The following is a 12,945-nucleotide window of genomic DNA, read 5'->3' on the forward strand; positions in this document are numbered from 1 at the left end:
TTCCTCCTAAAAAGTAAGGGGAAATGTCTGTGCGTGTTATGGAGGGAATGCCTACGGGTGGCATGCCTACGGATTTTCCTCCTCTAAAAACTACGTGCGTGTTATGGTTGGGTGCGTGTTATAGAGCGAAAAATACGGTATATATTGAGCCATATTGATTATTTCAGTATTACAGGGACAAATTATGGGTGAAGCTGTTCTCTGAATGTCTAAATATCTGTGATTATTTTAGTACCTGGAAATTAAACATCAGTTTATGGTGCCAGATGATTAAAAATGAAAATTGAGCAAAGGGTTTGGCATCTTAACTGAGGAATGTTTGAGCTTTTGTTAATATCGAGGCATAGCTTGTGTCAAAGTTCATCAGAAAAAAAATGTCAGGTGACCAATGCGTGCTCAGAACATAAAGTAGTGACAGTAAGGAGGGTTCTTTTTAAAAAATAATGATATTGGTATAGCATGCAAAAAGGCACACAACTTAGATGCCTAGAATCAAATGGTTTGAATCACCATGACCACTTCTAAAACAGAGAGACTTCCTGGGCCAGGGAAGCTTAGGATCTATTTGTGCATAGGGTTTTGTGGGACCCAGACATTGCTTTGAAACTCCCATCCTTCCCTCCATTTGCACCAAGCAAAACTAGATGTTGATATGGAAGAGTTGTGAAAAGGCTCTTTGGGACAGACAAAAGACAGCACTTCTTCACACAGGGCATAGCTAAACTATTAGATTTGCTCTCACAAGAGGTAATGATGGCCATGAACCTGGTTAGCTTTAGAAGATGCATAGACCAAGTGTGTAGAGGTCCTTACTTGTGAACTTCCTGTGAGAAAAGAATGATGGAGTAGAAGTTCCTTTGGTCTTGACTCCTGAGGCGTTTAGAAATTAAATAGTCATTGCAATTGGCAGGGGGAGGGCTGGGTTCAGATCAAAACCACAGAACTGGGCTAGGAAATTTTACCCCTTAACGCTGTGCCACTTTCCTGATTATATTCTTGCCCCAATACCATCTATTTGCCCCACAGGCAAAACCTTCAGGTACCATGGTTTTTGACATTACATCTGAACCAACCTTTGTATATTAGATGCTGTCAAAAAAAATATTGTGTCAAGACATAATAGCTTTTAATATTACATAAACAGTTGGCTGGGTAGGTGAGAAAGGAATTCCAATAGTTCCAGGTTCAGCTCATGAGGGGATGCCTTCTTAATGTACTGTTTAGGGTGCAACACTTTCAAAGGCAACACAGAGGAGATCAAGCATATTATCTTCTCAGTGAGCTTTTTATCTGTCAGGCCCCCTCAGAAAATAGTGTGAATTAGGAGCTTTGTGCAAGTTCTCCCGTTTTCCTGGGGCAGTGCATTCCTTCTTCTCCTGCCAACAGTTAACAGTGTGTGTGTGTGTGTGTGTGTGTGTGGCTTTTGTTTTTTTAAAAGCCCTCCTTATAGTGCATTGTGCACATTTTGCTTGCTATAAAACTGATCTGAGTGTCACTGCAGAATACTCTGGAGATTATCACTCTGCTTCTTTTCAGTATCACATCCAGGTTTCTTGTGCAAAAGAAGCCACACTCGAATATCATAAAATTATCAAGAGTGGTTCCCTTACACACACACACACACACACACACACACACACACAAACACACCTTGGGTTTCCCCCTCCCTTGATAGTCTTTGCCGTTCCTTTTGAACACCATTCTCTGCAGATTGCATTGCTTTTTTACGTGTGCGTACATAAGTGCCAGCCCTTTTGAGTCATCCTTGTCATATTTCCTTCCCACAGCAAAACGTTACTGTAAGAACTCCAGCCCAACTAGCAGCACAACAAGCAGTTATGCCCCTAGCAGCAGCAGCAATATGAGCTGTGGAGGAGGCAGCAGCGCCAGCAGTACCTGCAGCAAGAGCAGCTTTGACTATACCCATGACATGGAAGCAGCGCACATGGCTGCTACTGCTATACTGAACCTTTCCACTCGTTGCAGGGAGATGCCTCAGAACCTCTCCACTAAACCTCAGGATCTCTGTTCCAGGGTAAAAACAAACAAACCTGTGCCTCTATATCTCTGTGTATATTTGTTTGTTGAATGGGGAAATGCATAACGCTTTATTGTCTGCACTGGCATAATACTAATCATCTATGATAAATAGAGCAAGAGTTTCCAAGGATGCTTAATCTTGTTCTCCATATAAATTCTAGCAATGACATCTTACAGCTTTGCTATGGTAGTCCAGCAGCAGCCATCTGATATGAGCTAGCTCAGAATACAGAGTTTAAAAAACAGGGTTGAAACGAATAAAAAGCCTGCTGTTATTGTTAAATGTTTCCTAAACTGGTGAGGTCTGCGGAGACTACAAAGGTTATGTCAGCTGAATTCACTGAATAGTCTGTGCTATAGCTTTAATGTGCTTATTGGTGTATTATTATTATTTTACTTAAATTATAATTTGGCAATGGATTTGTTTTGCATGGCAAGTACGAGTGGTTTGGCACAGCAGAATTAGACTCCTGATTAGGCCTACATGGGGCCACTTTCATAATGTGTGTACAAATAAATATCAGCAGGGCAGTAGGAAGGTTAGTGACTTCGCCTCACAACTTCAAACTTCAACCATACTCCATCTTGTATCTTGCGCGTCAGTTTTGTGTGGTGCTTGTGTCTCCCTGGAAACTGCTACGTCCAGTGATAAATATTCACTTAATAGTGTCTTGAACATATTGAAAAATCTGATCTAAGATTATACAGATTTATGCTTAGAAATTAAGAAATGTGTCTTCAAATGCATGTTTGGGTTTAAAGGTGGGCCCTGAGTCTGAAAAGGTTGAAGACTTACTGAAGGTAGATGTTCCATTTCCATGGAAAGCTGTGGCCCAAAAGTGGAAGTCTGCGACTACCCACTTTTTTAAAAAAACAATTAAGTACATTTATTTACAGCTTAATATTTCAAAAAACTTTAAGCCATGATCTAAATTTTTGGAAGCAATGGAAAACATTTTAAAAATGCATTCCTTTGTTTTCATGCATTAGTGTCTTGATGTTGTTTAAAAACTGTTGTTTCCAACCCTGACCCTAAGGAACATTCTATGTTAGCAACTAAGGCTTGTTTTCCACGTTCTTTGGTGTGGGACTTGAAAATAGCTTTCTGATTTCTCACTTCTGAGAATCTCCCTGTGGTGTTACTTGAGATCTGAGGGTTCTCCCCATGTTGAATGACACATCAGTAGTGGGGACTCGCAATTACTGCTGTTAGTCCTGTTGCTAATAAGCATGCAAACTCAGGTAGCCCCAAATACCAACTGTTTCCCATTGGAGGTTTGGGAGGGGGAAAGAGATCTATACTTAGCTAGGCTTCCCAACAACATGAGGAGCTAACGCACCCCTACTGACTAATCGAAAGGCCTGTTTTGCTCGTGTATCTGTACACAAAGATGGGAACTAGCTAGTCAGAACCACACTTCTTACACAGAGCTAGGCATGGAGGAGAAATCTGCCAAACCTGTACTCCAAAGCAGACTCACCTGATTCGATCCGCGAGAATCAACATATCTGGATCATGCGTCCAGCTTGGAATCCACAATCCTTTATGAGGGGCGACTGAGGGCTGCTCTTCTAAAAATGATTTTTGCCCTTTAAAACTGGGTTAAAAATAATAATGTTTATCTAGCCACCCAAAGCCTGAGTGTCAGGTTCCTTGACACCCCCACACTTCAAATGCGGTAGAGTAAGTACAAATACCTGGAACAAATACTCAGGTGCTAAAAAAAAACCCCAACCCCACACCATGTGGATTTTAAAAGACTTCCCCTTAAAAATTCACCTAGAAATGGGACAGGATAGACTTGATTCTACCCTCACGCAAAACTGGGATGTATTGAACTTAAGTCTGTCCGTCCGTCACTAATGCTGAGAGACCTTACTATGAAAATATAAAGCTATCCCAGATGTCTTCAGTAGCCCTAGTATGCAGGCTCAACACAACACAGTAGTGCTGCACAGCCTGACACCACTTTATAAGTGTTAGTGAACACTTAATAGATTAACAACCACTTGGCAAAGCCTAAAGGAACTAATTACAAAAAGGAGCAATTCTTACAATTAGGACCGTGTACTTAAATAAGTTATTCAGTCTTTAAAAAACGAAAAGACTCTTAAAAAAAAACATTGTGAAGAAATTTCATTTTTATGAAAAAAAAAGTTCAGAGAGTTAATGAGATGTTACTTGTTTAAAACCATTTCCCAGCAAAACTACGCTTCCTTCATGAGACCACTAGATGGCTATACAAACAAACACTCAGAGGGTGAATCAAACCAAGTTTTTGAAGCTATAAGTGAACTTTGTGTCTGGCAAACATATTCTGCTTTTTGCAGAGAAATTTTCTTGTAACAAAAGATAAAGATAAATGGATAATACAGCTTATCCCAAAAGTAGCTATTAGAAATAATTAATGTCAATTTAGAGAAAAGGAGAAAGCTTTTGTTTTCATCTTACTTGAATTCATTGTATTATTATATAGAAGAGAGGAAAACCTATTTTTCCCTGGCATGTAATATTAATCCAGTTTAGGTAGAAGAAATTTAAGTAACATCACTGGGAGATGTTGCATTTTCTTTTTTTAAGTTAAAAGAGGATTCCCCCTTCCCCAATGTTTTCCCCTTTTATTAAAATCAAAATGGTACTTCTGGGAAGGTAAATGCCGCACCAAATCACCATCAAGGAAATAATCAAGTCTGGTCTATTAAAAACAGTATCCAAGCAGGATTGCGATGTATGATTTTTCTAGGTAATAAGCATGGGGGAAATATTTTCTCTTGGAGTGTCTTCTGGAAGCTTTTATTACTGTAAGGAAAGCAGGTTGCTAGAACATGAGGAAGAAGAGCCACGCTTGAAATAAGATTTCTTGGGAGAAGGATCTTTCTCTCTTAAAATATGGATTTTGTGTGCATTTTGGCTTCAGGAAAACAGAGGTTCAAAGGTGTGTAGTGTGTGTGTGTGATATTTTTGCTTCACTTGCAAAAGGAAATAAAAGAGGGAGAAGGAAAGGTAGAAAGGCGGAAAGAAAATGCCTCACTTTCCCAGCACACTTCCTCAATCGCTGCAGGGAATGTCAGTACCAGTTTCATTTCCCCAAGCTGAGGTGATTATAAAGGAGGACTTTGTAGAATGTAAAGGCAGTTTATCACTGAATGTCTGTGATGGGGTGTCTGTGTGGTTTGAATACATTTCCACTTTATATGGAGGTGGCAAGCACAGTACAAAGAGGCTTATGGGGGCCAGTCCCATGAAACTGCCTGTTGGTGTTACTGGTTGAGAATGGTATGTTTTTTGTGTTTTTTGTTTAGTACTTAAAACTTCTCTTTTCTGATTCCACAGTTGCTAGCATTTGAAAGGTTTGCTGATATTTAACGTTTAAGCTTCTGTTGTTGATTGCTCACCTAATTAAGGCGCTCCAGGCCATATCAGATTCATATGGTTGTTAACTCAAAGAACTAGACATGTCAAGGAGTTAAAATCAAGGCAGCAGAATTTGCAACAAGAAAATGTTTTGCAGAGATTTCTTTTTATTATACAGCAGTATTGCCAGGAAGCAGAATTGTAAATGGAGCACTCCTTTTTGGTAATAACTCTGTATGTGCTGGGAAATAATTGATAACAACAAACTGAACTCTATACCCTTGGCATGTGTGTGTTTTTAAACAGAACCCTGATATGGAAGTTGATGAAAATGGAACGTTAGACTTGAGCTTGAACAAGCAGCGGCAACGAGATGGCTGTTGCACCATTTTGACGCCCCTAGAACCAATGTCGCCGCAACAACAGGCTGTGATGAATAACAGGTGTTACCAGCTGAGTGAGAGTGACTGCTGGGATTTGCCGGTGGACTACACAAAAATGAAGCCTAGTAGGATAGATGAAGATGATTCAAAAGAAATCAGTGTATGTCTCTTTCATGCTTTGTTCCATTGAATTTCTAAGAACTGGTGGTGGTGGTGGTAGTGGGGAAATGATTTACCCACAAGCGGCTGTGGTTGACATCTGATCAAATCTTTTAACTAGAAATTGTTTTACTAACTATGTGCTCATTTTCCATATCCTTCTGATTTCCATTGCAGAAATTCAAGGTATACTTTGGTTATCTAAGTTCAATTTAGAATGAACACAGGGGACTGCAATTTTGTGCAACTAACTTGCCCAGCTTATCAACTTTGGTTGTCATATTCAGGGATATTAAAGAATGCTTTGCTAACAGAGCAGAAGGCATGTCACATAGATAGCCTATTTTTTTGTCCTTATACTGGAAAAAGCTGTTAGCCATTCACCATAATGGAAAAAAGGAAACTGCTTGGGATTATTTCTGTGTTCTTGTTGCTGTGATGACATTGCAGACATTGAAAGTGGTAGTAAAGAAAGAAGACGAGGTATCTCATTAGTGACTATATTTTCATTACAAATTTCCAAATGACAAAAAAGGTAGAATGTGCTGTGTTTTCCATTGTTGCTCGGAAAGGAGGCTTTTGGTAATCATCGGTGCTGCTTTATTTATGATGATGCTGTTTATCTTTGTTAGGTTCTAACTTTTCCTTAGCACAATTTATAGTCAAGGTTCTGTAATACAGACATGATCTTACAGTTCCAGACTTTAGTGTCAAGGAATTTGGTGATGGTACATTTTGATTGCCTGATCTTATATGCACTTTTCCTCTGCTGTCATATCAATCTTCGTTCAATAAATGATGGCACAGCTTCTTCTTTTTTTGGGGGGGGGGACCTTAAATGAGACATGATGGAATATGCTTTGTATACATTATCACTAAAATAGGAGAAAATACATAAAAGATAGTATATGCAAAGCAAGCAGAAGCAGAACTTTCATACTTTTTATTAGACTGCCATCTACAGGAATTTTTGTGTCCAAGCATCTCAGGTCATTAATCTGAACATTTCCAAATTCAATATGTGGAGAGCTGTGAATTCTAACCTACAAACTATACTTAGTAAGAACAGTAATTTAGAACTGAGGCATCATTTGTGCATATAACTATGAAATATCAAATACTATGTTTGGATATTTAATTATTTGACTCCGTTATTATGTTTGTGTTTTTCTGGATAATATGTTATATATGGGAGAGTAAAGTCTTCACATATGTTCATTCTACAAAAAAACCCAAAAAAACCCCAGTGGATTTTTGTACATACCTATTCATAAAATGAGGGTGGTTGATACTGAAACCCAAAAGAGCAACTTCACAGAACAAGCATATTGCAATTTCCACCCCAGCATGGTAGAAGTTCTTATACCAACATTCAGAGTTCCTAATTCTCGGCTATTTTTCCATGCTACTCCATATTAGCAAACATCTATATAAAATGTGATTTTGACATTTTGGAGTTTCCCACACAAGGCATTTGAATAAACGAAGGTGAATTCTAAATCAGCAATAAATTCCCTTTCATGCATTCTAAATTACACCACCAAATTTGAAAGTAAAAAGTGGCAATTTTTGGTTGCAGGTGAAAATGACTTCCATAAGGCAACTGTTCCGTGTAGCTACTTTATGTAAGAATCTCATCACATGGATTGGGACTGCAGCATGTAAATGAAATACATGCACATGAAGAGACTTCTGTGCAATAGGACCAATCCATGTGGTGACCTCCTTGCACAAGTGATAGCAGCAATGTGAAGCTCCCAACAGATGGAATGAACTTTGAGCAGCAACCACAGTGCTGTGGTAGCCTATGAAGCAGCCCTAAATACCTCATAATGGTCGCCACCACATAATAGTCCCATGCCCCTTTTTCAGTCCCTAAAATCAATCCCAAAGGATCCACCGCATAATAGTCACAGGGGCACTCAGCACACATTCTCTGTACCAGCCAAAGGCTTGAGGGGAGTGGGTGGGTGAGAGAAACTGCAATGAGTGATGCACCAAAAACAGTTAGTAGCAAATAATAAGCAACAGAAATATAAGTACGTTCATTAATAAAGAATTGTTTCCTCACGTAATGGTTGCGCCTCAGGTTTTTCCTTGCATAATGGTTGTGCCTCGGGTTTTCCTACGCATAATAGTCACACAGCCCTTTTTTTAAAAAGGAAAAATCAGCATTAAAACATGCAACCATTATGCAGTGAAATACGGTATGCACTTAGAATCGCATGCTCATGCAGATTGTTCCTCTCACTTCATCACAGAGGATGTAGTCTGCAATCCTTCCAAAGTAGTGATTTGCTGAAGGCGCAGGGCATCCAATTCATATGTGGAAGTATTTACTCCACTGAAGTGAATGGGATGACTCTTGAAGGTGAAGAGGCCTTGTGCCCAGGAGATACCATTTCATTGGCATACCTCTATCCATTATGGCCTGCTATTTAATCTGATTAATCTTTATCCTTGCCTGCAGCCAGAAGACTTAGATCCTTTCCAAGAGGCGCTAGAAGAACGAAGGTACCCTGGTGAAGTCACGATCCCAAGCCCTAAGCCCAAGTATCCTCAGTGCAAAGAGAATAAAAAGGATTTAATAACGTAAGCATAATGTGAGGTGAAATTATTTTTTACTCCTTTTATAACCTCTCTCTCTCTTTCGTTGTCTGACTTGAATAAACAAATACATATATGCCTTGCAGTATGAGCATGCAGCATTTGCAGCATATAAATGTTTCAGACTGTCAGTTAAGTTTAAGTGATGAAGCTAACATGGTATCTGCTTGTCCCTAATGATGCTATATCGTACTGAGACGCCATTTTCATTGAATTCTGTTCATTTTGCAGCTTTTTCGGTAGGATGCTTAAACCCCCCTTGCAGACATTGCAGCTAAACTGGAAACAATGAAACTTTTTAAAAGTATTTTTTAAACATACTTACTATTTTGGCTGTTTTTTGTTTTTGTTTGGTGGCAGATGTCCAACACCAGGGTGTGATGGGAGTGGTCATGTGACTGGTAATTACGCCTCACATAGAAGGTGTGACTTCATTTTTTTCATGGTGGATTCTGTCTTTTCAATTTATTGTTTTCAGCTTACCTCAACAATGCTGTCAAAGTAAAAATGTTGAACTATGTGTTAACCCTTTGAGTAATAAATGTTGATCTTAAGAGCATGCTGATTTGTGTGTTGTATAAACGTCTTTTTTCTTTTAAAACTACTACTAAAACATTTTTAAATTTCCTAAAACTTTTTCAGATAGTTAACCCATGGATCACTAATGCTTTTTTTGTTGTTATACCTACAAACTTATTAGGGGGAAAATCTGATAACACCAGCAATAAAGCTTTATACCTAAATATATTCAGAGGGTTAACTTGTGTTACAAAATTCAGTATTGCAGCACTTGCCCGCCCCATCGCTTCTCTGCATTACAATATTTTTTTTTATTAATTTAATTTTTCTTAACGTTGTGTTTGTTTGGAAGGTCTTAGTTTAAAAGGTTGACTTACATGGCTATCCTGACCTGTTTTACAGTCTGTCTGGCTGCCCGTTGGCTGACAAAAGTATTCGAAGTATGCTGGCCACAAGCTCACAGGAACTCAAGTAAGATATAATTAATGCCTCTCTCTTTCTTTTTAAATAGTTTTCTTAGCAGTTGCAAACAGAAGTTTCGGAATATAAGAGGACACTGAACAAAGCTACTGATACATTACTGAGCTTCTTATGGCATGTGGATATCGAACACTAACACAGACTAGGATCCATAGGCTGTGGATGTTGTCCTGTCACAGGTTGCTGATTGCTGTGATGTCATGGCAGGCACAGGCTAGGCAGAGATTCATAGCCCTTATGGTTACCATGCTATTCATCCATCATGTAGGAGAGCGTCTGGGATGCTGTGTTTTAAAGAGGAAGCTGTGAAGACCTTAGAATTACAATAACATTAAAACAATGTTTTTGAAATTGAACTATTGGCCTTCTGGTGCAGAACATTTGAATAAATATTGAGCTGTAGTAAACAGTTGTTGAACAGATAAAAACAGGGGCTCTTTCAATACATGAGATTTTCAGGTCGGTTTTATTTCCCTGTAGGACAAATAAATTTACTTGGTGGAAGTAGGAAATACAAACCTTAATGTTCGTTTATGTTTTAAGTTCCTTAGTGTCCTGTTTTCAGTGAAAGATTTGAAATTAGGATAGCATAGTGATAGATTATAATAACACTTCATATCTCAACTGCAGGCATCTGGAGCCAGATTCCAAAAAGCTGAGTAGGGTTGGAGACAGATCCTTCAGTGGAGTTCAAAATCTAATAAGTCTGACATTTGGAAGGAATTAGAGTAAACCAAAAGACACAGATCAGAAGGAGACACATGGCAACAGGATCAAGAAGGGTCAAGGCTGACCCCAGGTTCTTTATTGCTTGGATGTAATTTAAGCATTTTGTTGGCATCCCTCTGTCTTGAGAGACAATGGAGTGTGCCTCTGGGGGTGAAGTCAAAACAATGGAGAATCACAGTGCCTGCTGTGGCTGTAGTAATTGGTAACTCATAATTGCTGCCTCCCACATTGTTTTTGCTGCATTAGCAGCACCAAAGTACTTCTTTAGGGGGCAAGCCTGAGCAGTGTGTATGGAGGTCCCGGGTGGCCCAGACGACAAGACCCCCTTCTCATCACTATATTGGATACCTCTGGCCTATAAAAACAAGATAAATGAATGATGTCAATGAATTTTCTAGTACAGAAGCAGCCAGAGAGAGCTTTCCAAGAAGGATTTTTATGTGAGTACCGAAGACCTAAAGAGCATCTGGCTTTGGAAGATGTCATGGATAAAATCAGAGTTGTATTCAACTCTTCATAATAGTATTTATAAATGAGAACATACTTGAATTGGTATAAATAAGTTCAGGTGTCCCTTTGAAGTTTAATCAGGTCTTTTTGGCAACAGAAAGAATTCCAAGCACCATCACAACTGCTATCAAACAGAGATGGTCCCACTTAAGAGACATTTTTCTTAAAACAAAGAGCAAATCAAGGATACATCAGTATCATCTGTTTTTGCTTTCCCTGTGACTTTATTCACGTCATAAACAACAGTGTTTAGCCCATGAGTCCTCTGAACAATCAGTATGTACTGTATAATAAAATAGTTCAAATAGCTTTTAAACCATTTCACACAAATGGTTTTTATCAAAACTCTGGGAAAGTATATTAATTCCACGGAGAAGTAGCTAAAGGACATTAGAGCTAAGGATGCCGTCACTTTTGCAGAACAAAGATCCAATATGCAGTTGATTTTTTAATGTGCTCATAAAGGATTGGCAACATTGGAGGGAGTCCAGGCTTTTAAGCACTTTCAAATGAGATGTTTAAGATGTCCATGAGATAGACTCAGTCCTCTAACCTCATCAGTGAGAGAGGTGGCTTTCTTGTCTCAGCCCAGTTACCACATATTTATGAGTGTTGTAGCAGAACTGGTGCTTCCCTGGTGAGAGTGTGGAGCTCTTTGAACCTATATTTGGGCATCTTCAACTTGTCACTTTTAGATTCCTGCTCCAGTGGGGAATGCTGTCACTTTCAGAAAGGAGCATCATGAAAAAGATAAGAAAATCTTATTCTTCCATTTGTAGCAGAAACAAGAGAAGCTCTGGGTATTCCAAGATGCACTTTTTGGCCTGTCTGGTTTATTACCTGAAGGTAACCACCTACTCCTTCATTCTGAAGATTTGTTAGGAAGAGACAATCTCAAACTCCTTCTTTGATTCCTCTGTCATTACCAGATGGATATTGCCTCCTGGATGTCTACTGTTCTCCTTGCAGTAAGCTTCCATACTGAAATTATAAAGATCTCATTGCCACATCTGATCAGCAATCAGATCTGTATTGAAAATGATGAGACTGATCAACTGACAGACTGTACTGTCAGCTTCTCTGCAGTTTTCAGCAAAATATCAGCACCATAACTTGGAGCACCTCCGGAATGTCAGGAGTCAGTCATATACCAGTATGTTAAATTTGTGCATTTAAAATGGATTGATATGCTCTGTCACCCTGGCACACCAAATCCACTTTAAAAAAAAAAGCAAGCCTTTTTGCAGCTTGAGAAGTGACAGGGTAATGCATTGAAAAGTGTGGGATGAACAAATAAAGGTAAAGGATCCCTGGATGGTTAAATCCAGTCAAAGGCAAGTATGGAGTGCAGTGCTCATCTTGCTTCAGACTGAGGGAGCCGGTGTTTGTCCACAGACAGCTTTCCGGGTCATGTGGCCAGCATGACTAAACAGCTTCTGGCGCAATGGAGCACCACGGCGGAAGCCAGAGCGCACGGAAATCCCGTTTACCTTCCTGCCACAGCAGTACCTATTTATCTACTTGCATTGGTGTGCTTTCGAACCGCCAACCTTCTGATCAGCAAGCACAAGAGGTTCAGTGATTTAAACAGGAAGACACATAAACACTCTGTAAGCAAATGAGATGAATGCAGGACAATGCTCATTTTCATATAATCACCCTGTAAACAAATCAGCGTGAATGCTCAACAAAGACAAGACACAGTTTAACCACCATGTAAGCATTGTGCAAGCTATTTGGGAAGAATGCTCAATTAATAGGTCATCTTGAGGGGCCCTAATTAAAACTACCAGGGAGGAACAAATCTTCCCATTCCTCTCATTTCTAGCCCAGCTGGAGCAAGCCATGGTTCGCCCCACCTGCCTCCCTCCTCCTCTCTTCTGGAATCCATCCTACAGAGCAAGTGGTCATAGAAAAGCCCCCAGGGAGGGTGACAAGAAGGAAGGGAAAGCCCTGAAGTCAGCATCAAGCACCAGGGGATCATGCAAAAGGTCCCGTTCTTCATTCTGCAGCAACAACAAGAGAAACTATGGGTATTCCAAGGTGTATTTCCTGGCTAATCAGATTATTGCCAGAGTATTATCACCTTCGCCACCATTCTGAAGATGTGTGGAAGAATTATCAGGGCCACACACATAAAAGGAAGTAAGAACAACAACAAAA

The 12,945-nt window shown here is 39.5% G+C and overlaps 1 protein-coding gene across 19 annotated transcripts in view; it reads left to right on the forward strand.

Annotated features, from left to right (window-relative positions):
* MYT1L (myelin transcription factor 1 like) overlaps positions 1-12,945 on the forward strand; it is a 284,247-nt gene that overhangs the window by 234,679 nt on the left and 36,623 nt on the right. For 15 of the 19 annotated variants that reach the window (XM_053380764.1, XM_053380763.1, XM_053380761.1 and 12 more), the window contains 5 exons: positions 1,788-2,035; positions 5,702-5,938; positions 8,408-8,529; positions 8,905-8,967; positions 9,466-9,534. In XM_053380764.1, coding sequence (XP_053236739.1) covers positions 1,788-2,035; positions 5,702-5,938; positions 8,408-8,529; positions 8,905-8,967; positions 9,466-9,534 — 739 coding nt within the window. The remainder of the gene's footprint in view (positions 1-1,787; positions 2,036-5,701; positions 5,939-8,407; positions 8,530-8,904; positions 8,968-9,465; positions 9,535-12,945) is intronic. The other 4 variants (XM_053380768.1, XM_053380769.1, XM_053380776.1 and 1 more) reach the window with 1 other exon arrangement.

The sequence above is a fragment of the Podarcis raffonei genome, chromosome 3, assembly GCF_027172205.1.
Source record: "Podarcis raffonei isolate rPodRaf1 chromosome 3, rPodRaf1.pri, whole genome shotgun sequence".
NCBI lineage: Eukaryota > Metazoa > Chordata > Lepidosauria > Squamata > Lacertidae > Podarcis > Podarcis raffonei.